Source organism: Lithobates pipiens, unplaced genomic scaffold, assembly GCF_037356315.1.
Source record: "Lithobates pipiens isolate NorthernLeopardFrog02 unplaced genomic scaffold, aLitPip1_a1.2 Scaffold_18, whole genome shotgun sequence".
Taxonomy (NCBI): domain Eukaryota; kingdom Metazoa; phylum Chordata; class Amphibia; order Anura; family Ranidae; genus Lithobates; species Lithobates pipiens.
The window spans coordinates 141,053,667-141,076,809 of record NW_027507758.1 but is presented as its reverse complement, the minus strand read 5'-3'; the positions used below and the strand labels follow the sequence as shown (position 1 = coordinate 141,076,809).

Genomic DNA, 23,143 nt, shown 5'->3' with positions numbered 1-23,143 from the left:
TAAAATGTAAAACAATTTCGTGCTGCTGATAGCAATAAGTGAATATCCTTTAATCAATTAAAACAGTAACAGTCCTTTATGCAATTTCTCTTTGTCACCATGTGTTCATTTGTGATCCATGCTCTTTTTACTTAAAAGTGCTAATTTTTATAAATGTGTTCCACCACGTGTAATAAGGGGGGGCCACTCACCAGCTTTAAACCACCAGGACCCTCACAGCTTATATGGAATTCCTTTGCCTTGATATGGGCTCAGCATACATCCAGTGTCACCAGATATCTTTGGGCCACCAGGACATGAGCTCCTTGCAATGCTTTTTTGGTGAAATGCATTGAGGTCCCTGTAGCGGTGGTATTTCTAGTTTTGTCACGTCCGACTCGGGATGCAGGTGGATTACTATCAGCAGTACGGAATTGTTTTACTTTTATTCACTTGGTTTTTTGTTGTTTTTGATGTGGATTTATATATAAGATATTTTGTTAACACATTAATAGTTAGTGCCTCAACACAAAATATATATGTATTTTTTGGATACTTACCAAAATTGATGGCAGCTGCTTGATAAGAAATTAGGAATTATAAAGGAGAATTGAGACTGTTTAATTTTTATATTTAATGCTGAGACTTGCCCCTTCAGGGTGCTCAAGGCCAAATGTTGCTCCAGCTCAGCTTCTCAAAGGGCCCTTATATCTTCTGGTGCCACTCTAATGATTTATGTAAGCCACTCCTGTGGTATTGTCTGCTACAGAAATAGCACATGCTGGGCCACTACAGCAACAAACTCTTTAAAAGTGCTGCGGCGGCCCTGTGATACACTGCTCCCAGCAGGGGAGGGGGAATATTGGGTGTGAGTGGGTTGGCTTGGACCCCACAGGAGAAACAAAGCCCCAGACTCACTACACCAAGGTACAGGCATCTTCTGAGGGGATATACCATTGTCCTCCATGAACAGGGTCTTCAGGGATTGGAAATACAGGGATTCAGATTGTCTCTGGCCTACACCTCTAGAGGACTCTGTTGCTAACTACACTGTGTTACACTTCTGTACACGTCCAGTGCCATGTGTGTGTGTGTGTGGGGGTATGGTTCTCTGAGGCCCTGCTGAGGAGCAACTGATCCAGAAACTGCAATCACATTTTCTCAGTGGCATTGATGAAGCCAGGTGGAGAAAGGGTTTCTTTAAGTGAACAACCAGGCGTAGTCTTCAATTTTACAATAATTAGAATCATAGTAACATAGTAACATAGGTTCAATAAAGACACCATTCCATCCAGTTCAACCTGAGTGAGTGTCTACAAATTGTCCCTATCCATGTACATCACACACTCACATCAGTCCCTACCCTTAAGGAGCCCACAATCCAAGGTCCCCATTTATATACTAGGGCCAATTTTGGACAGAAGCCTACCAGCATGTCTTTGGCATGTGGGAGGAAACCGGAGTGCTCGGAGGAAACCCACGCAGGCACGGGGAGAACATGCAAACTACAGGCAGGTGGTGTTGTGGTTGGGATTTGAACCGGCAACCCTTTTTACTGCTAGGTGAGGGTGCTGACCACTACACCACTGTGCCGCCCTCAATCATAAGCTAGAAACTTGCTTCCAGTAGAGAAAGCTCGTCTATCGCCTAAGGACACTAGCAAAAACTGAGAATTGCTGGGAATGGGAGGTATTATATGGGCTACTGTACCAACTTTGTTTGCCAGTCTCCTCACCTGAATCTGGCAGCATATAATGCATACACAGCTTTATAGAAGAGTGAACAATTAAACTATATAAGGCCTAAATCCTCTGTAAATGGAAAAAGCAGGCATCTTGTTGGTTAATTATATTAACATATCACTAAGAAAGCACTAAACAATTATTACATCCAGTGGCTATAATAAGAAACCAACTTAAGACATGCGTTAAACAGTGGTTTTCAACTTTAGTGAAACCAGTAATTTCTTTTAAAACCTTCCATGCCGAGGGGAAGGGATGGAGCTGCCGACCGAGATGGCCGCACATTGATGTGGCATGCTCCAACAAAGCACACAGCTAGATGATGGGTAGCTGAGCAGAGATCATTTCGGTGCAGATCCTAATAAAATCCTGGGTACAATGGCGCACATATGTTATAGGTGTCCAATGGTGAAGGATTTCTGGCTTAAAATATTGGATATCTATCAGATGGTATTGGGATCTGATACTCAATCTAGTATCGATATCTCAATACTATCTATCATGCTAGGCTCAATGAAATTCATCAGGGGAGATATCCTGTGTCATATGAGCAGCACAGCAGCAAGGACAATAATAGCCCCTAACTGGCGAAAATCAAAAAGTTCCACAGTAATTGAATGGGCCTGCGAGATGAGAGAAATGCAATCCATGGGGGAAGTGAATATGTTTGAAGAGAATTCAAATCAAATGCCAAAAATATGGCAACAATGGCAAGAGTTTAGAACTTTGGCAAGCTTTTTACAATACTTATGAACAGGACTGTGTCCCCCCCCGCCCCACCTTTTATTTATTTTTTGTATCATTAATGTTTCAGTTTGGATATAGGATACATGTTCAGGTTGGTTATGAATAGAAGGAATGAATGGCGGATGGGCAATGCATAGAATTATAGGTTAAATGGATTAATAAAGAACTTGATATTAGAAATGATTATTGAATATTGATATCTTTTGGTGATGATGCAATATAATATTGAATTTTTGTAATAAGAATAAGTTATATGTAATTGTATAATTGTTTTAAAACGAATAAAAGGAGATCGAAAACAAAACCTTCTATGACCCAACATGGCCGTGATCAATGGGTAAATTGTTATCAGCCTATTGCTGACATATATTCTAAACCTTACCTACTCTAGCCATAGCAAACAAAAACAGTTTGGGCTATAGATATACTTTAAATTCATAACTGATTATCATAGGAAGCTATAGGGCCAATCCAATAAAACTAAAGAGAAGAAAAATATCACACGGTTGCAACTGTATCCCAAAGCAAACAATCAATGTCTTGTTTAATGTTTCCCCAAAAATAAACAGTGAAATCAGATTTTCCTTTTAGTTACAGCTCCAGTTCTCTGAGTATTTTCAATTCTCATTTTTTATGTAACGTTAAGTCCCTGGAGCAGACATCTTTACACATTGACTTGTCAAATGAACGCACACATCAATCAGAATAGATATAGACTTACAACAAGCCCTTTCAAGCTGGGTATCAATGTAAAAGTAATCACTGAAAAAGCACTGAGCATGGCAGACAGCAGCCTGCAACTCCAGCAATATACCTATGCTTTTGTGCGTTCCTGCTGGACCCGGAACTAGGGCAAAGCCGCAATGCTCCTTTCAGCCAGGTCTGTGCTAGTAGCAAAGATGAAGCCTGGTGTGCATCACCTTGCTGCCACTGTCAGATGCTCAGGGCAGCCAAAGCTGACCAGAAAAGCCCCTGCATATCCACACCTACTTCAGGAGCCAGCCTAAGTGGAAGGCAGTGCACTCCTGTTGAGCCAAGGCCCCAATCTGCTCCAACGGCTAAAGTCTAGCTGTCAGAGGAGACAGGAAACCAGGGCCCAGTAGAAGGAAAGGCTGGTGGTTGAACGATGCTGCTTTAACCCACTTCTTTTCGACATCCACTATCCAATAATGGCTGGACAGTCTCCCCTTACTCCAAAAGCGTTCGCTATTTGTCTTTAGAAGTTTCTTCTACTGAGGTGGAAGTGAATCCAAAAAGGAAGTGAATCCACTTTCCCCTGCAGATCAGAATGTGATTCAGTCCTGGACAAACTATTTATTATATTATCTTATATACAGTATTTAGGAGGGATATTTATAAAGCAGAAAATATTACATTCACTAAATCCCGATTGCAGTGAAATAATCCGCATAAGCGGAAATGCATGCACCAAAAACATACACCTACAGTGCATGTTTGGTAAATATCGCATTTGCTGCTTTATAAATACACCCACAGTTAGTTTTTTGCTCCTGTTTGGAATAAAATGTGTTAGTAGTGTATGGGGATGTAATCCTTCTATATACTGGGTAAAAATAATTTGTGTTATAAAACCAAATAAAAAATATGGATTGATGTAGTATACAGCTGTATTGTTACATTAAACATATGTTATTTTATGGCATTTGAACTCTTTTAGTACTAACCTCAGCTCGGCCACCACAATACATAAATACCTTTAAACTCAACAGATAAATCTGTTCCTCACCATTACATTTTCAGATCACCATTGATGTCAACTGTCACGGTACTACTACAGTGAGCCCACAGGCGAGCAGGTGACACGGGATCTCACAGGACATGGAGTCTAAGGGCCAGCCGGTATTCTGCCAGGGACCCCCTCAAGTGGGTTTGGGCTTAGCTGCGTGCTGACCCCAGGTCACGACCCCCGGGTTCACCCTGCTCGCTAGGGAAGTACCAGAAGACACAGTCAGACAAGGATGGATGGATGAAGCAAAGGAGAGCCAGATAGGGAGCCAAGGTCAGGGCGGGCTGCAGATAAAGTAATCAGGACAAGCCTAGTCGCTACACAAGAGATCAGTTCACAAGAGGTCAGGTTAAAGCAGATTACACGAAGGGGGCTCAGAAACAAGCGTTGCTCAAGCAACCAAAAGCTGATCTGGAAGGAATTTAAATAGAGCACATGGGGGGCTGGACAGGAAGGAATGATATAATTCAGCAACAGGTAGAGACGGCGACACCCATAGCTGCAGAGTGCAGCAGAGCAGAACACAAGCTAGTGGAACAACAGGTGCCAGCCAACCCACAGCAGTAAAGGTTAGACACAGATCAGCCCTGCAGCTGATCTGTAGCAATTGATTGAAGAAAAAACCTGCCGAATTCCTAGGTCTTTGGTTATGTGTGTGAAACTCGAAGGAGCCTTGCATACAATTTTTCAGAAAGAGGAAAAACTGCTGCCCTTGCATTATTTTTAAATCTAACTTTTAAAAAAAGCCATAGAGTCCAATGCTGTCTTCATGCAACCTATCGTTACGCAACACCATGTTACATTTGGGAGCTGGATGTGAGTTCCTGACGAATCACAGCTGGCTCCCTACTGCACATGCAAAAACCAGTAAAAAAATGCATCTTTCCAAAAACAATGGAAAGGGCTTAAAAATGTAAAAAAAAATAGCACAAATGGGATATGATTCCCTCAGCACTTAATCCGCTGTAGCTGCTTATTTTATGGAGAAATGAAAGAAGAATTCTCATTTCACAACAAGAAATGTATTGTGCTCCAGGTGACTTTCACATGCTCCGCTGCAAAATTCCAGGGTGCTGGTCCAGCTCGTGGCATTCCAGCAAACCTGCAAGAAGAGGAAATTACTCACTGAACCCTGGGCTAGAGAAACCTTTCTTATTTATTGCTGCAGGCCAGTGTGTGGTCATTTACTTATTTTTATGAAGAATTCTTATTCTTAACACTATTTGTGCATATTTTATTTTCTCTAGGTTTACTGAGCCAGCCCCATAGATTCATCATGTAGTATGAGCACTTTACAATAAAAAGTAAGGCCGCGTACACACGCGCGGACTGTTGGCCCAACTTTGTCCGTCCAACAGTTTGAGCGAACAGTCCGCTCAAACTTAGCATGGACGGACATGGCCACACACGACGGACGAACAGTTTGCTGAAACCGTGCGCGATGACGTGAACGGCACGTACGACGGGACGAAAAATACGACGTCCTATACACTGCAATGCAACCTTCCGACGTGGAAATCCTTTCTGAGCATGCGCGAGACTTAGTTGGCCGAACAAGCCTACACACGAGCGAACAGTCCGCTGAAACAAGGTTTCAGCGGACAGTTTTTCGGAATTTCCGTAAGGCCGCGTACACACGCGCGGACTGTTCGCCCAACTTTGTCCGTCCAACAGTTTGAGCGAACAGTCCGCTCAAACTTAGCATGGACGGACATGGCCACACACGACGGACGAACAGTTTGCTGAAACCGTGCGCGATGACGTGAACGGCACGTACGACGGGACGAAAAATACGACGTCCTATACACTGCAATGCAACCTTCCGACGTGGAAATCCTTTCTGAGCATGCGCGAGACTTAGTTGGCCGAACAAGCCTACACACGAGCGAACAGTCCGCTGAAACAAGGTTTCAGCGGACAGTTTTTCGGAATTTCCGTAAGACCTTGTTCGGCCAACTGACCGCTGAAACTGTCCGCTGAAGCCCCACACACGAGCGGACTGTCCGCCCAAACACTGTTCAGCGGACAAGGTTGGGCGAACAGTCCGCGCGTGTGTACGCGGCCTAAGACCTTGTTCGGCCAACTGTCCGCTGAAACTGTCCGCTGAAGCCCCACACACGAGCGGACTGTCCGCCCAAACACTGTTCAGCGGACAAGGTTGGGCGAACAGTCCGCGCGTGTGTACGCGGCCTAAGTAAAAAGTTACAAAAGGAGCAGAAACAATATTGTAATTTGCAATTGTGCATTGTTTCCAAAATATACATATATATTACTTACTCTTAGAGACAAAAACACTGTGCTGGCACTGACTGCAAATGTTAAAATAGCAATCACCGTGCAGACAATAAGATCGGAAATTAAAATTTCTTTCTGTGAAAAAAAAAAAAAGTTTGTGATTAGGATGTCCATGCATCTTTAGCAAACAATATACTTTAAATATATTAAAACAATTTGGGATAAAACAAAGGCATAAAGAAGAATACCCATCTACTACCTTGATAATTTACACCAGTGATTCTCAACCAGGGTTCAGTGGAACCCTAGGGTTCCTCCAGAGGGGTTCCTTCAGCATTGGGCAATTTCTGCCTCTCAGATAAGTTCCCGCTGACACCTTTGATCTTTTTAACTATCTGTAAGGAAGTAATTCTTCCCAATGACCACAAGTGTAAGGACCTTTCTTCCCACTGACCATGACTCTAATGTATCATGAGTTGTAGATTTCTAATTTTTAGCAGGGGTTCCCTGAGACCGGAGAACTATTTCAAGGGTTCCTCCGTGTTGAAAAGGTTGAGAAAGGCTGATCTACATAAAAATAAACCATAGTCCAAAGGTTTTCCTTTTTGCCCCTCTCATATGTTTAATCATATTTGCCTCGCTTAATTTTATTTCAGTTACAAAATAACCATAATAATTGATATTGAATGAAAATGGAAGCAACCAGTCACAGCTTAGGAAACACACATTAGCAAAAAAAAACAAAAAACTTTTTTTTATTATAACAGACACCTCTCTGCCAGTCAATTAAAGGATGACTATTAAAAAATAATCCTCCCACATGCAATTTGTCATAGTCATGCACATTATTACTTGTATCATAAGATTATGACAGTGTACCAAACTTAGTACCACAGGCAGTATTTCTTACTGTGTGGGATATATCCCTGGCAAATGGGCATTCCTGGATTTGTCCTATAGGAACCAGACACCATACAGTTTGCAGTGAGCAAGCTTCAACTTGTCACACTGTGCAAGAGGCAATTCAAAAATGGCGCCACTAGCGCACACTGGGCATGCGCTCGCACAGCTTGCTTCAGCCATGTTATTTTGGATTGATGCATGCACAGTGTAATGAGGTGGGACCTGCGCAGTGCAAGGTTTATATTTCTCAGCTCCCCTCGATGATGTTGGGCCCTGGGAATGAAAGACACAAGCCTGAAATATATGAGTAACTTGCTGCTGACCTGATGCCCGAACACTTAATCCTGACCTCTAAATTGTCTGTCTTAACTTAATCCCAACCCCTGAATCATAATAGAATCTGAATCAAAGAATGCATGAAGGTGAAAAATCTTGAGTATTTACAACCACTGGTCTGGTCCCCAAACTCTCAAGCCCCATACACACTATCAGTTTTGCTGCTGAGTTTTTCCTTCAGGTTTACCAAAACCATGTAGTGCAAGGGCCTGTCTGATTGCATACAAAAATGGGGCTTCAGAGTTACCTAATCCTGACTCTGTAAATTTCTGTAAAATGCAATGCAATATGGCAACCTGGAGGCTCTCTGTAGACCGCAGCCTCAAAAAAATGTAATATCCTCAATGCCTCAAAAAAATTTAATATCCTGCTTGTGTGATTGGATCACTGATTTTCTCAGAAGTCTGCAAAGAGATACAAGTGAGATTTTAGGAATCCTAAAGCAACAGAAATTCCATTTATAGTGAGATACTCCCTAAATGTTAGTTACTTCTAAAGGCATGCCCACTGCAGAACATCAAAGAGTTCTCTGGTTGATTATAATGAACCAGACCCTCCCATTCTGAACCATTCAGGACAAGACATGGTAAAACATATGGTCATTTCTTCAGAACATAAACAGATAGGATTCTGCTGGATTCTGTTAAAACGCTTGCAATGATCAGTAAGATCAGTAAGAGGGGATTGTTTTTTTTTTCTCTACAAAAGTGAAGTTCTTCAAGTTCTAATAATGGAAATGGGGAGGTGATGAGAACCCCCCCATTCTCACTTAAATTAGTAAATGAGGTGAAACTCTGCTGACTAACATCATCCAATCATCTGCAAGCAAAAATACAGTTTTTTCCAAGGTGAATTTGTACCACATCAACTAAGCTAATTAAAAATTCCCTTTCAAATTGAACAGTCCATTAGCCTTAGGTAAATCAACCCCACTGTACTGTTCGGGAAAATTACCACTAAGAGCTTTATCTTCTGCGGTAAAGGATCTTCTTGCTGTGTTGGAATACTTTTCACATTTTCACAAAACAGTCTGCGAAAAATGTTACATTTAACCAGGGATCTATAAAAAAAAAAAAAAAATAAGCAAGCAAAATAATCTTATCATATGACTGCAGAATCAGTAAAGATTTATTGACATAGAATTCACCAAGGCCCTCTGCTAGATGCCATGTTTTGTTAAATTTTATGAAGTAATATGCTGATGAGCAAAAAAAAAAAAAAAACGGCCCTAATATATGTGTGGCAGGGGAATTAGATGTGTTTGCAGGGCAAAGCTATGGGGTTTGCTTTATCTTCAACAGCACATACATTTCTGAGTTCTTTTCCTTGAAGCTGAACTCCAGGCAAATGGTAAAAAAAAAAAAGATGAAATACGTACATGAGAGATGTTTTACCTGCCAAAGATTTGTATTTCTTTCCACACAGTCTGGACATTTACACAACTCTGATCCACAGCACGTTCCTTTCTAGCAGGGGAACTTTTTCTACTGCGGTTTCATTTTTACTTACAGGTATCCTTTTCACCCCCACCCTGTGACTGGACCGTGAAAAGAGAAGAAGCACACTGAGGAGCATATTGCTCTGCTACTTTCCTTTCTCTTTCTATCAGTATGGCTCTGTGCACATACTTGTTAAATTACATACTCTAGTTCAGTGGTTCTCAACCCTGTCCTCAAGTACCCCCAACAGGCCATGTTTGCAGGTTTTCCTTTATCTTGCACAAGTGTTTTAAATCAGAGTCAATGGCTTGGCATTTGGGACAGCTATTTTATCTAAAAGAAATTCCCAAAACATGGCCTGTTGGGGGTACTTGAGGACAGGGTTGAAAACCACTGCTCTAGTTGACCCAACTAACATTAAATCTTTTTAGTCGTTACAAGAGAAATTTAAAGTGTAACCAAGGGCAAAAAAGCGTTTTTTTTTGTTTGTTTTTTTTAGTTTTGGATAGAGTAGAGAGGGATTAGAACACCTGTCAGTTGTTAGTACTGTCAGTGCCCTCGTTAGGGAGATTGTCCTCTTTTGTTGTCCTGTTTACTGCTATCATATTTTGGGTTGACACCAGAACAGTAATAGAGGGGAAATCTTCCAAATGAGATACAAGTTCTGGTGACCCTGGTGACACCCCGGGATTCCCTCACTTTGGATGGCTTTCCTCTCACTTCCCATTTTGGCTATAGGACAGGTGAAATGAGACATGGGTGGAAATAAAACCTGACAGAAATTTTTAGGTACCTAGAGATGAAACACTGTCTCTAATAGACACTCAACCCCACAGGACTTCTCTAAACCACACTTCTGCTTAAAATATACTGAGGAGATCCTCATGCATCAGGCTTGATTATATTAGTATACTCTACAATATAAATAAAAGGTACTACCGGTAATGCGCTCCACCTAACTATTATTCAGCAATTTTTGTATTTTGTACTCTGATATTATTTCACGCATGATTTTTTGATTATTTATGCACATACATTATCCCATTTGATGTTACATTATTTATTGTTCAATATTGCACATTTATCACTTTAGTGAGGTGGATTCACTTTTGCACCATATGTGTTTTGCTATTTTAGTTTATTAATTTTTTTAGGTAGCGCCGCAATTTATTCATTTCATATAGTATACTCTGCAATGATTGCTAAAAAATCCTCTCTCCCTCTTATACCAATAAATGGACAGCTGACCTCAGTGTCTCTCTTGAGGAAGATGCATAGGACCAAATCCAGTCCACAAAAAAGTTCTTCTCACTATACATTGAAGCCCTTGAAACAAACTGTAAAGTACTGTCTTACTTGTACCTGTTCAGGCTAGGATAAATAAGTTTGTCCTCAGCTACCCATCCTCCTGCTTTAGAGGCAGTGCTGTGCTGGGAACACATCTGGTGGAGCTGCCCAATATTTTCAGCCTTTTGGGTTAAGTCTTCCATATGGTCTACAGTTATCTAGGCTACCCTGACCTAACTGTAGCAATCCTAAATAATGCATACCTGATATAACTCCCAGTTGGCTTAAACTTACAACTCCCTACAGCAGCCTAACAGACATAAGCCAAGGCCAGGAAACCACCTAGACTCTGCTTTCTTGAAAGCAAAATATACCCATTAGGCAATAATTCATGAAGAGAGCAAAGCCACTTGGGGTATTGGATAAATGAGTACATCAAGGTGTGGCTGCCCATTATAGACAAATACTTACCTCCAGACTTTGATCACTTTCTAGCAAATCACCACCCTGCTTCCTGTCACTCTTTCTAACCTTTATTCTAACCCTGATTAAACAATCCAGTTTATCGTCTGTAGAAATTATAGTAACTATGCACCTGCATGATCTGAGCTGTTCCACAAACACATTTCCCAACACACATTTCCCAACCCTGTATACTCTGTTATTGTAATAATTTGATTCTCAAGATGAAAAAAATACCGGACTTCAGCTTTATCAAACCTATTTTAGGAAAACTAGAGTGATAAAGATTAAATGTCTATATTGTTATTTTTTTCCTAAATGTTTTAACATTGCTAATTTAATATATGATATAGCAATTAACATTAGAAATGTTACTTACATTAGAATAAATGGATCACTACTTTGTCGGCTCAAGTGATAAGAAAGCGAAATCAAAAGACCACAAAAAATAGAAAAGGGGGGTGGTATGTGTCTAATATCCCAGGGCTCCTAATAAATACATAATTACAAAGACATATGTTTGAGTGGTAAGTGATACATTCAAATTTAATATGCTATTTTAAAAGATATATTATTTTCAAGCTATTCCTTTTACTGTATGTAATAAAATGTAAAAAAAAAAAAAATCCACATTTTCTATCACTAGAAGTTCTACTTACTAAAGAACCCCTTACTCTTGAAGTTCTACTTACTGAATAACCCCTTACTCCTGGGCAGATGAGAAGGACCTCTAGGCTAGGCTAGATTGCTGACCTTGTGGTGGAATCCTTAACTTTTTGTGCGGTGAAAGGATTTGGGCGTACATCAAGTTAGTACATTTAGGCCTGGTTCACCCCTATGCAGGTTGCAGTTTGCATATTGTGGGTGCATTTTGCGTTTTTGATCCACTGAAGTCTATGGAACCAAAAAACAGAAAAAAAGTCCCTGGCTCTTTCCATGCACAAATGTGAACTATATCCATAGGAAACCATGTTAAATGGACTGTAGTGTGTTTCTGCAAAACTGATAATGCACAAAAAAAGCATAAGTATAAACCAGGCCTTAAAGAGCTTATTAAAGCACAATACACTCAATAAAGAGGGTTAGAACACTGGATACTCCAAAATGACTCCAGACTTCTCTTCTAAAAACAGTCAATGGATATTTACTTTAAGCTTAAACAGTCTATATTTGTAGGTCCAAGGTAGCACAAGTACCTTCAAGGATAAGCAACCAGAATTTCCTGCAATGTCCACCAGCTACAGCTTATATCAACTCTCCAAGACACTAATTAGCAACAAATCTTCTTCCTAAGATGCTCTATATAGGCAACCGTCTTCCTGCTTCACTTTATCTGGATGTAAGCTTCAGCAAGGCAACACTTCCTAGGCCTAGACTCAGGCTCCTCTTTCAGCAGCACCCTCCCCCAAAGTAGTTCTGTGGAGGCAAAATTTTCCTGCACAACCTCCTTTTCAGGCAAAAAAGCCAACCTTGCCACCTCTCCTGGCAATCACCCAGAGGGCAACAACTGTTCTCCATGGTCATCCCAACCCCAAATATTCTAATTCTCCTTCAGCATGCATCACTGGCATTTTTGCCAGAGAGGAATAGGTATCCAAAACTCAGTCATTTTGTTTCTTCTTGTTCTGTCTGCCAGGGATGATCCCTAACAGGAAAAAAAAACAATAGTCTCAAATGCAGAAAATAAAGAAACAATAACAATTAGAGCTCAGGCTGACTACAGCTTAGCCGTCCTCTAAATTTGGACTAGGGACAATCCAGCTTAAAGTGTTACTGAACTCAGGATCCTGCATTCACTATATCTGAACTCCCACAGTACACAGAACATGGAAATGCAATTATTTTAGTAAATATAAACTGCTAAATACTTATATCAGTGTCTGGTTAAAGCTTGTAGGAGGAGTTGTCTTTCTACTCTGACTGTCATATGAGGCTGCAGGACCCCTGACCCTCTGCCTGGACAGTGCTGATTGGCCCTGTGCTGATCACATGCACCCTCCCAAAAAAAAAACTCACACCAATCTGAGCATGTGCAGAGTGACTCCAAAGGCTCTGTTCTATCAGCAGAAGGATTGGGGACAGTGGAATAGGGGGAGACTCAGAGAAGACAGGATCAAACAGCCTTTTTACACAATGCGGAGGATTAACTCCTTAGGTTCCACGGTGAGTATAATAAGCATGCTTTACTGCATATACAGACTGATTTTACTGTTGTGGTTTTAGTAACACTTTAAGACAGGATCCATACATTACTATACTATGCCACACCCTGTTTTCTGTAGCACCATGCCCACTGAACAGGAAGCAGCGCCCAGATTCTAAAGAACAGTGTCCCATTCAGCTTATTGCAACAAATCTGAATCTCAAGTACATCACTCAGTGATTGCAAAGAGTATTTTATTGGCTCCGCTGGTGTCGCTGCACCGGAAAGAAGATCACCTCTCCCCCCTCCCTCCCTGCAATCTTCTGGGACATGTCACAGGTCCCAGAAGATTGCCCGGCCATTCACAGCGCGCAGCATAGCGTGCGCATGCGCAGTGCATGCTCGGCTGTGAAGCCACAGCCGGCGCTCACAGTTAGAATGCCGGCGGAGAGGAGGGGGAGAAGAGCGGGGCTTTGTGCGCCTGTATCGCTGGACCGTGGGACAGGTAAGTATCTGATTATTGAAAGTCAGCAGTTACACTTTTTTGTAGCTGCTGACTTTTAAATGGGTGGAACTCCACTTTAAGTAATTGCCTAATCTTAAGTAAAGAACAAGGGAACTAATCTTACAGTAAACAGTCAAATAACAAATATAACCTTTCTTGGTAAGCCTGTGTGTCAAGGACTCGGGGATTTATAGCAATAAGCACCCAGTATACTTCAAAACTCCTAAAATCAAATGAATATCTTAACAAAATGTAGATCACTTTGTTTCATTACAGCATTATATAAGATGATTTTAAAGTTATAAGCTTACCTTTATGGATTGGTGACAAACAATAAATAAAAGAGCAGCAATAACAGTGCTCCGAAATAAACTGTATAACGCTGACAAAAACCCATCTTTGGCTGCAATAAGAAATTACATTTACAATTAAAATAAATATCTAAAATAATAGATTTGTTTAAAAATCATGTACATTTCAACTTCAATTATTTATTTTTATTTACTATTCAATTACTATGCATGTGTAGCACCCTCTAGTGTGCTATTAGTATTAGTGTAGGTAAATTTAAGTTTATGACTCATGGTAAGTTATGTTAGACTGAAATTGGGTCGGGTTATTGCAGGTCAGGCTGAATGGCTCTACGGTGCAGGTCTCTGGTAACTCCCCCTGGATGTAGGGGCTTGGAGAACCTTCTGGAAGTTAGTGGGTGGAGGCCAGAGGTCCTGATCTGCATACTCAGTGGAGTCTGACCAATCTCCAGGCAAAATGTCCTGGCAGGTTGGATGGATCAGCCCTTAAATATGGGAGAGCCTAACCAGCAGGGGATTTGGATGAAAGATGGAGTGCTGAGGAGGCTGTCTGTGACCTAGGAGGGGACCCCTGAGTATGGGGATAGCTTTGCCTCTAGGCTGGGGCTCCGGGTGGCTTGGAAGAATCCTTTTGGTGACTAGTTTGAGAAGAAATCTTGCCTAAGAGCAGGAGGGAGCAAGGAGGACAGAGTTATTACATCAGCACATCCAGGGATTCACAAGGGGAGAAACTGCCACATGTAGCAAGCTTTCAAATGGCAGCGATGTGCTTAACCCTTTCCATCCTTTGCCCTAGGAGATCTTTAGAGCAGACAGGTGGGCTGGTAGTTCCTGCAGGCAGTGCAGCTGGGAGTAGTTCTACAAGAGGAGTGAAGAAACTACTGCATGCAGTTTGCAACATTTGTGCTATTTTCCAAAGGGGGCTGAAAGCTCCTGATCCATAAGGGACTTTATCACTGATCCAAGAAACTGGGTGTTTCTAGCAAGCAGAGCATTCCAGGATCTTTTGTCGGTACATAGGAAGGAAGTTGTCCTGATCTGTGTTCTTCGAGTCAAGTTGGGCATAAAATATATAGAAATAAGATTTCCTTAAGCATTGTACTAGAAACCTGCACTCTGATCCATAGGCAATTCAGCTTCTCGTGTGTATCCCCAGGCTAATCAGGAAAGTATACAGAAGTAAACCTTCTCTCCTGCTCTTGAGGGTTTACTTATATGCATAGTTTAAAACCACTTTATTAGGCCTGTAAGTCACAAAGTTTGCACTATATAAATATATCTGCTTCCTTTATTAGTGTGCTCAGAGTGGACTACTAATAAGCAGAAAGTGGGAGACCTGGGTATGGGAAAAGGTACACAAGGTAGGTTTTTCCATGTGATGCTGGCATATTCAGATCCAGGATCCATTGCTGGGCACTGGTAAGGATCCATTGCTGGGCACTGGTAAGGATGCATTGCTAGGCACTAGTAAAGATGCATCTACTGGGCACTGGTAAGGATACATTTGCTGGGCACTGGTAAGGATACAATTTCTGGGCACTGGTAAGGCCACACTGCTGAACACTAATAAGGCTGCATTTGATGGGCACTAATAAGGCTGCATTAAATGGGCACTGATCAGGCTGCATTGAGGATACATTTGATGGGCTCTGGGGACCCTGATGTAAGCCCTTATGTAAGGAGGGGGGACTCTCTGGAGACCCTGATGTAAAGTGTATGACTTTCTTTACTTGGCTGCTATGGGCTTAAGCCCCAGATCTTTTGTAGACCTAGCAACGCCCTGCTACCTATATGTTAAACCTAGAATTTATTTCAAGACCAAGAATATTTTCTGTGAGCTATAAAGCTAAAACATCTTCTATGGTTCATATAAAAAATACAAGAATGTTGGGAATGCAAGTATGTGACGCAATACACAATTGTTTACCTGCAAAAGTTCAGTAGGTAAAAGAAACTGCAGGTGGTTCCCATACAGTATTAGTAAGGATCAGACAGGAGAATTTGTTTTTGGTGTAAGAAAGAAAGTCTCTAGCACCTACTATTGGGACAGATACATGGGACATTACTGTCAAGAGCTTGACCCTTATCCCCTGCAGACATCTTCTATATCTGGACCAAAAAAAAAACCCTCACAGAATTCAAGGAATGTAAAAAATTTGATCTGAATGCCAGTTATGGACTGGTTTTATAAAAGAGATTTTCACAGTTTGGACCAAACATAAAACACTTTTTTTAACGCCATCCATTAAAATTCAGTTAATAAACTGAAACAATTTACTATAAAAGCCATCACATGTGGTACATTTGCATCATAGATCAATCTTAGCATCAAAAATCTCCTTAATGAAGCGGCACCCATCTACTAAGTTGTATACAGTGCCGATGGGAGGGCTTCTTTTGAAGAGGGGCACTATTTATTGTTGTGTGGATACCATGGGGCCTATACTTTGTTACCTTTTGAACTTTAGGTATACGTTATGGGCTGGTGCAAACCTTAAAATTTCAAAGAGCATGGGCAAAACCAGGAAACCCAGAGCCAATGAGGCAATGGGATGAGCCAACTGTCAGAAACCATGAATCAGACCGAGACAGAAGTACAATCAAATCACACTTGTTTATTAATAAAAAATAAAAAGGTAAATAGAGTAAGTGTAGTCAAAGCATAGCCAGAGTCCAGTAACCGGATCGAGTAGTCAGCCAGTCCAGAGTTCAATAACCAGATCGGGTAATCAGCCAGGCCAGAATTCAGGGATACAAGTAGAGCAACAGCAAACAGGATAAGGAGCCAGAAGGGTTGTCATCAAGCCAGTCTTTACACAGGAGAAGGTTTCTTGAGATGTGACCAAGGCGAAGGCAGAGATGAAGTGAGCTGGACAGCTTTAAGTAGGCAGGTCAGACGAGCAAGATCAGGAACAGCTGGGTAACTGTGGAGACAGATGAGAGCTGGCAATTAGCCGACAGCTGAGCAGCCAGCCCAGAGAAGGAAGGGCTAAGCCAGCCCTGACAGTACCCCCTCCTCAAAGACCCCTCTCCCTCGGAGGGCCACCGGACTTGAGGAGAAAATATCTATGGAACTCGCGGAGGACAGGGGCATGTACGTCCGAGGATGAAACCCAGGAGCGTTCCTCCGGACTGTACCCCTTCCAATGCACCGGGTACTGTATGGAACCTACGGGAGTCAACAATGGATTGTACCTCATACTCCTCGTGGTTCCCAACCTGAATAGGGTGAGGACATGGCACAGAGGTGGTAAATCGGTTGCAGACCAACGGTTTCAATAAGGAGACATGAAACACATTTGAGATGCACATATTAGGAGGAAGGTCCAACGCGTAAGCCACTGGGTTAACCCTGCGAAGCATACGGAAAGGCCCAATAAACCGAGGTGCAAACTTCAGTGAGGGAACACGAAGCCGGAGGTTGCGAGATGACAGCCAGATGCTGTCTCCAACCTAGTAGGAAGGCTCAGGCAGGCGTATGCAGTCAGCATGGAGTCTGTACCTTTCATTAGCAAAAAGGAAAGCCTCCTTGACTTGTACCCAAGTGGAACGAAGACCACGGAGATGCTCCTCTAACGCAGGAATACTCTGCGGAACAAACGAGTCAGGCAACATGGAAGGTTGGAAACCATAATTTGCCATAAATGGAGACAATCGGGAGGCAGAATTCAAGGTACTGTTGTGAGCAAACTCTGCCCAAGGTAATAGGTCTGACCAGTTGTTATGGTGGTCAGAAATATAGCAACGTAGGAATTGCTCCAAGGACTGATTGGCTCACTCTGCAGCCCCAATTAGACTGCGTGTGATACGCAGAAGAGAAAGCAAGCTGGATTCCCAACTGTGCACAAAAGGCTCGCCAGAACTGGGAGACAAACTGACTGTCCCTGTCCGAGATAATCACCTTGGGTGGCCCATGTAAGCAAAAGATCTCCCGAGCAAAAATGGAAGCCAGTTCCTTAGAGGTAGGCAACCTCTTAAGTGGAATACAATGACACATCTTTGAGAACCGGTCAACCACCATAAGGATAACAGTGTTGCCTTTGGAGTTGGGCAACTCCACAATGAAATCCATTGACAGGTGGATCCAGGGCCTCTCTCCATTGGGTATGGGTTGTAGGAGGCCCACTGGAAGGTGTAGTGGAGTCTTACTCTGAGCACACACGGAACAGGCAGCTACAAAGGCAGTAACATCAGCCCATAGACTAGGCCACCAAAATTGTTGGGAAATGGCCCAAATGAGTTCATTCTTCCCAGGATGGCCATCTGCCTTGGGAGAATGGTAAGTCTGGAGCACGGCAGTACGGAGACTCTCTGGGACAAAGCAGCGGTCGCAAGGTTTCTCAGGAGGAGCATGGACCTGAACAGCAAGTATTTTTTCACCCAAAGGAAAAGTAAGACTGGTGTGAACTGTAGCCAAGATAAGATCAGGAGGAATCACCGGAACCGGAAACCGACTCCGACTTGGAAGTGGAGGAAAATTATCGTGACAAGGCATCAGCCCTTACATTCTTAGTACAGGGTAAGAATGAAAACAATGTAATTAAAACTCAACAAGAAAATCTCCAGAGGACGTCAGAGTGACGAAACGCGTAGGGAGTGGCCACGTTGCGTGCACCCATCTGAATGGACAGAGACGAACGGCGGAGTTTTTTACATGCATATGCTTTTAATATTAAATATGAGTAGTTTTTTAATACAAATAAACGAACGATTTGGTTATGAACGTATTACACTATGGATATGTCTTTCCTCATGTATAATTAACGTTGGAGACTATACGAACGGAACAGTGAAACCTCACCCAGTGCACTAGCAGCAGCCAGAGAGCGACACAGTGGCTTACATTGTGAAGGTCCATCTAGCCCCATAAGGGGCGTAAATACATACTACAGCACTGAGTGGCGCACCGGGGATGAAGGTTTCTAATTGAAGACCCGCACTGTTTGCATTAGTGGATGAAACGTTCCCTATTGATTTCACGTATCAATTACAGCAGTAGTCTGCGGTGGCAGTATTATCAGCCAAATATTAACATTGGACACATATTGGACATACATGCGTCTTTATGCGACTATTGGCTGAACTTGGTTTCTGATCCCTAGCCTTTTTGCACTTTCTTTGCACTTATTTGCACAGTTCTTTATTCTGAATAAGAACACTGAAGGATACCAGTAGTATTTCTTAGGCTGTCTGAAAGAATTTTTATCATTTTGTATACCTGCAATGACCTAAGTGAATGTTTATTATATTTTTGGTTTCACTTATAGTATGTTGACACGTATATGATGACTCAATATTGGTTTTGGATTTAATTATGATGGGATACATATGTTGATTTAATACTGATTGTATTTTTTAGGAAGCATTTGCACTTTAATTGCACACAGCGTTTTCTCAACAACACTAATTTGTGGCGATAGGTCAATTCAACACACCACTAATCGGGTTTAGCGCCATAACCTTTCTATTTAATACTCAACAAGAAAAGAGCCCAATCGCGCCCTTCTGGGAGAGAGGTGCTTAGTCTCAGACAAAAATGTAAGATTCTTATGGTCATTAAGAATAAGAACCGGCACAGTGGTACCTTCAAGGAGATGTCTCCATTCTTTCAGGGCTAAAATGATCGCCAACAGCTCTCTGTCACCAATCTCAGAATTTCACTCAGCAGGTGACAATTTCTTGGAAAAGTAGCCACACGGATGCATAGCGCTCTCAGAGTTAGGACGTTGAGACAGAAGGGCGCCAACTCCAGTCTCAGAAGCATCAACTTCTAGGATAAAAGGCAACGTAGGATCAGGATGTGCCAACACAGGAGCAGAAACAAAGGCAGCCATTAGAGTCTCAATGGCCTTAATGGGCTCCGGACCAACTCTGTGGATTACCGTCCTTTCTGGTCATATCAGTCAGGGGCTTGACCAGAGACGAGAAGTTACGAATAAACTTCCGATAGTAGTTGGCAAAGCCCAGGAACCGCTGCAGAGGACTTAAACCCACGGGTCGAGGCCACTGTAAGACTGCCGAAAGTTTCTCTGGGTCCATCGAAAAACCAGCAGTGGAAATGACATAGCCCAGGAATGTAACCTGTTCACGATGGAACTCGCACTTCTCCAGTTTACAATAGAGATTGTTCTCTCTTAGTTTCTGAAGCACACGACAGACATCTGTGTGGTGGCTCTCCAGGGACTTGGAAAATATGAGGATATCGAGATAAACCACCACACATAACTACAAGAAATCTCAGAGGACATCGTTAATAAATTCCTGGAAAACTGCTGGGGCGTTACAAAGGCCAAAAGGCATTACCAGGTACTCATAATGGCCTGTTCTGGTATTAAACGCAGTCTTCCACTTGTCGCCCTCCTTAATGCGCACAAGATTGTATGCCCCACTCAAGTCAAGCTTTGTGAAAACCGTTGCTCCCTCAAATAACTCTGTAATCAATGGAATCGGTTAGGCATTCTTAATCGTGACACGATTGAGACCCCTATAATCTATCCAAGGTCTCAGTTCACCACTCTGCTTCTTCACAAAGAAGAAACCAGCCCCAGCAGGAGATGAGGATTTGTGGGTGAAACCTCGAGAAAGTGCGTCTGCAACATACTCCTCCATGGCCTTATCCTCCAAGACCGACAAAGGGTAAACCCGGCCACGTGGAGGTATGGCACCAGGTTAAAGATCAATTGTGCAATCATAAGACCGGTGTGGAGGCAAACTACCGGCTTGACCCTTGTCAAAGACATTGCTAAAATCGAGGTACTCCTCCGGCAGGGAGGAGAGTGAAGAGGTGCACAGGACCTTGGATACCTTCAGGAAGCATGTCTCAATGCATTGTGGTGACTAGGAGAGAACCTCAGCATGGAACCAATCAAAAGAGCGGTTGTGCCTCTGTAACCAAGGATAATCAAGCGGAAACCTGGGTGAGAAAATAACTTTGAATTGATTATCTCATGGTGAAGAGCCCCTACGGCCATGGACAATGGAACCGTCTCATGAATCACATGGGCAGGCTGTAAAGGTCTCCCGTCAAGAGCCTCAATGGCAAGTAGAGTGTCACGCAGCTGCAGCGGAATCAAGTGCTGCGAAACAAATGCAGCATCAATGAACAGGCCTGCAGCCCCAGAGTCGATTAGAGCCTGTATCTCGATGGACGACTCAGCCCAAGAAAGGGTGACCAAAACCAGGGGCTTATCCTTCTGGATAACTGGGGCCGAAACAAGGCCACCTAAGGTCTGTCCATGACAGGACCTCAAGGTTTACTGGACGGGTAGGACAAGACTTCAAAAAGTGACCTGCCTGGCCACAATAAAGGCACAATCTCTCCCTCCTCCTAAAGGCTCTCTCATCCGCAGAGAGACGCGTGAAGCCCAGGTGCATGGGTTCATCTTCACTGGCCGACTCGGTACTAGGAGGCATGGGAGGTGTGTGAGGCACGGGTGGGACTGCAAAGCTCGGAGGCAAACGCACAGGAGGCTTCTACAAATCTGGAGTCAATGAGGATGGCAAACGAGATCAAGCTCTCCAGCTCAGTGGGTATATGGGTATATCTCAGGCTGCTATCTCATCCTTGATGGAATCCGAGAGACCACGAGAAAAAGCAGCCACAAGGGCCTCATTGTTCCAAGCAACCTCTGCTGCCAGAGTACGGAATTCAATGGCGTAGTCGGCAACAGACAACTGGATCGCCCCCAAATCATTGAGGAAGCGGAGCAGAACCAGACATACCTCTTATAGAGGTAATACTCGAGGCGGGTGCCTGCACAGAGACTGGCGCAGCAGCAGGGACGGCCTGCGACTCGGGTTGTACTGGAGCAGCCACAGTGGGGGATTCCAGGTGAGCCTTGCGACTCAGGAGCATTTGTAACCTCAAGGCAAACTGATCCATGCGGTGATCTTGCTCATCCAATCTGGAAAAAAAATATTACAAACAAGTGGATTGACTGTATCTTCTGAATTCATGGCCTTCGCCTACTGTCAGAAACCATAAATCAGACCGAGACAGAAATTCTAAATTAAAATTTCAAAGAGCATGGGCAAAACCAGGAAACCCAGAACCAATGAGGCAATGGGATGAGCCAACTGTCAGAAACCATGAATCAGACCGAGACAGAAGTACAATTAAATCACACTTGTTTATTAATAAAAAAATAAAAAGGTAAATAGAGTAAGCGTAGTTAAAGCATAGCCAGAGTCCAGTAACCGGATTGAGTAGTCAGCCAGTCCAGAGTTCAATAACCAGATTGGGTAATCAGCAGGGCCAGAAGTCAGGGATACAAGTGGAGCAACAGCAAGCAGGATAAGGAGCCAGAAGGGATGTCAGCAAGCCAGTCTTTACACAGGAGATGGTTTCTTGAGATGTGACCAAGGCGAAGGCAGAGATGAAGTGAGCTGGACAGCTTTAAGTAGGCAGGTCAGATGAGCATGATCAGGAACAGCTGGTAACTGTGGAGAGAGATGAGAGCTGGCAATTAGCCGACAGCTGAGCAGCCAGCCCAGAGAAGGAAGGGCTAAGGACTTATCCAACAAGGACTTATCCAAAGCCAACCACTTAATGGTTTACCTCACCACAGGTTTTGCGCAAACTGACTGGATGAACACACAGTAAGTGGGTTCTTGACAGATATAACATACTTTGGTGAACTCCAGAAGGACTTACTTGAAATATGAACAAAGCATATACCTCTATAGTGTGTACTTGTCTTAATCCAGAGCACTAAGTGTCATTTCTGTCTGCTGCTTTGTTCCTCTGCTATCTGCATGAGTCACTTCTGACAAGTTTTCCTGGCACCAAGAGAAAAATGGTGAAAAGATTGTGTCCCTTCCCTCTAGGGGTGCACCAATACCCAGTATTGGTATCGGTGTTGATACCGATCATTTTCCTCAATGCTCTGATGCCTAATCGGATACCTGGGCAGTGTGGGGTGATTGGTGTGGGAGTTACAAGCATCGATCTCCCAGTATAGATTTCAATAAAGCAGCTGACATGCTTCTCCTCCTCTCCTGTCCCCACAGGGCTTTCAGCTGCTTTACTGAGGGAGATCAGTGCTTGTAACTCCACCCCACCACTGCACTGACAACCCCTGACAGACTGCTAAACACGTGAGTGTATTTCCTTTGCTTTTCATGTATTAAAATTTCCATACTGAGTTACGCTATATGCCTTCCTCTTTCTTTTAATGGTGGGGCTGACTGCCTATATCTACTGAGTCCATCCATACCTTACACCTGTTCGGAGGTTCATCTGGAGGTCATATCTGGATAGAGCATCTGATCCCTCTGGTATATTATACCACAAAGCTTGATTGACTCA

At 42.9% G+C, this 23,143-nt stretch overlaps 1 protein-coding gene across 2 annotated transcripts in view; it reads right to left on the bottom strand.

Annotated features, from left to right (window-relative positions):
• The window catches only part of PCNX2 (pecanex 2), a 272,275-nt gene that overhangs the window by 116,351 nt on the left and 132,781 nt on the right, over positions 1-23,143 (bottom strand). For both annotated transcript variants that reach the window (XM_077486198.1, XM_077486199.1), the window contains exons 14-17: positions 13,837-13,928; positions 11,257-11,366; positions 8,644-8,749; positions 6,493-6,585 (exon numbers count right to left, since the gene is read on the bottom strand). In XM_077486198.1, the coding sequence (XP_077342324.1) occupies positions 6,493-6,585; positions 8,644-8,749; positions 11,257-11,366; positions 13,837-13,928 (401 nt within the window). The remainder of the gene's footprint in view (positions 1-6,492; positions 6,586-8,643; positions 8,750-11,256; positions 11,367-13,836; positions 13,929-23,143) is intronic.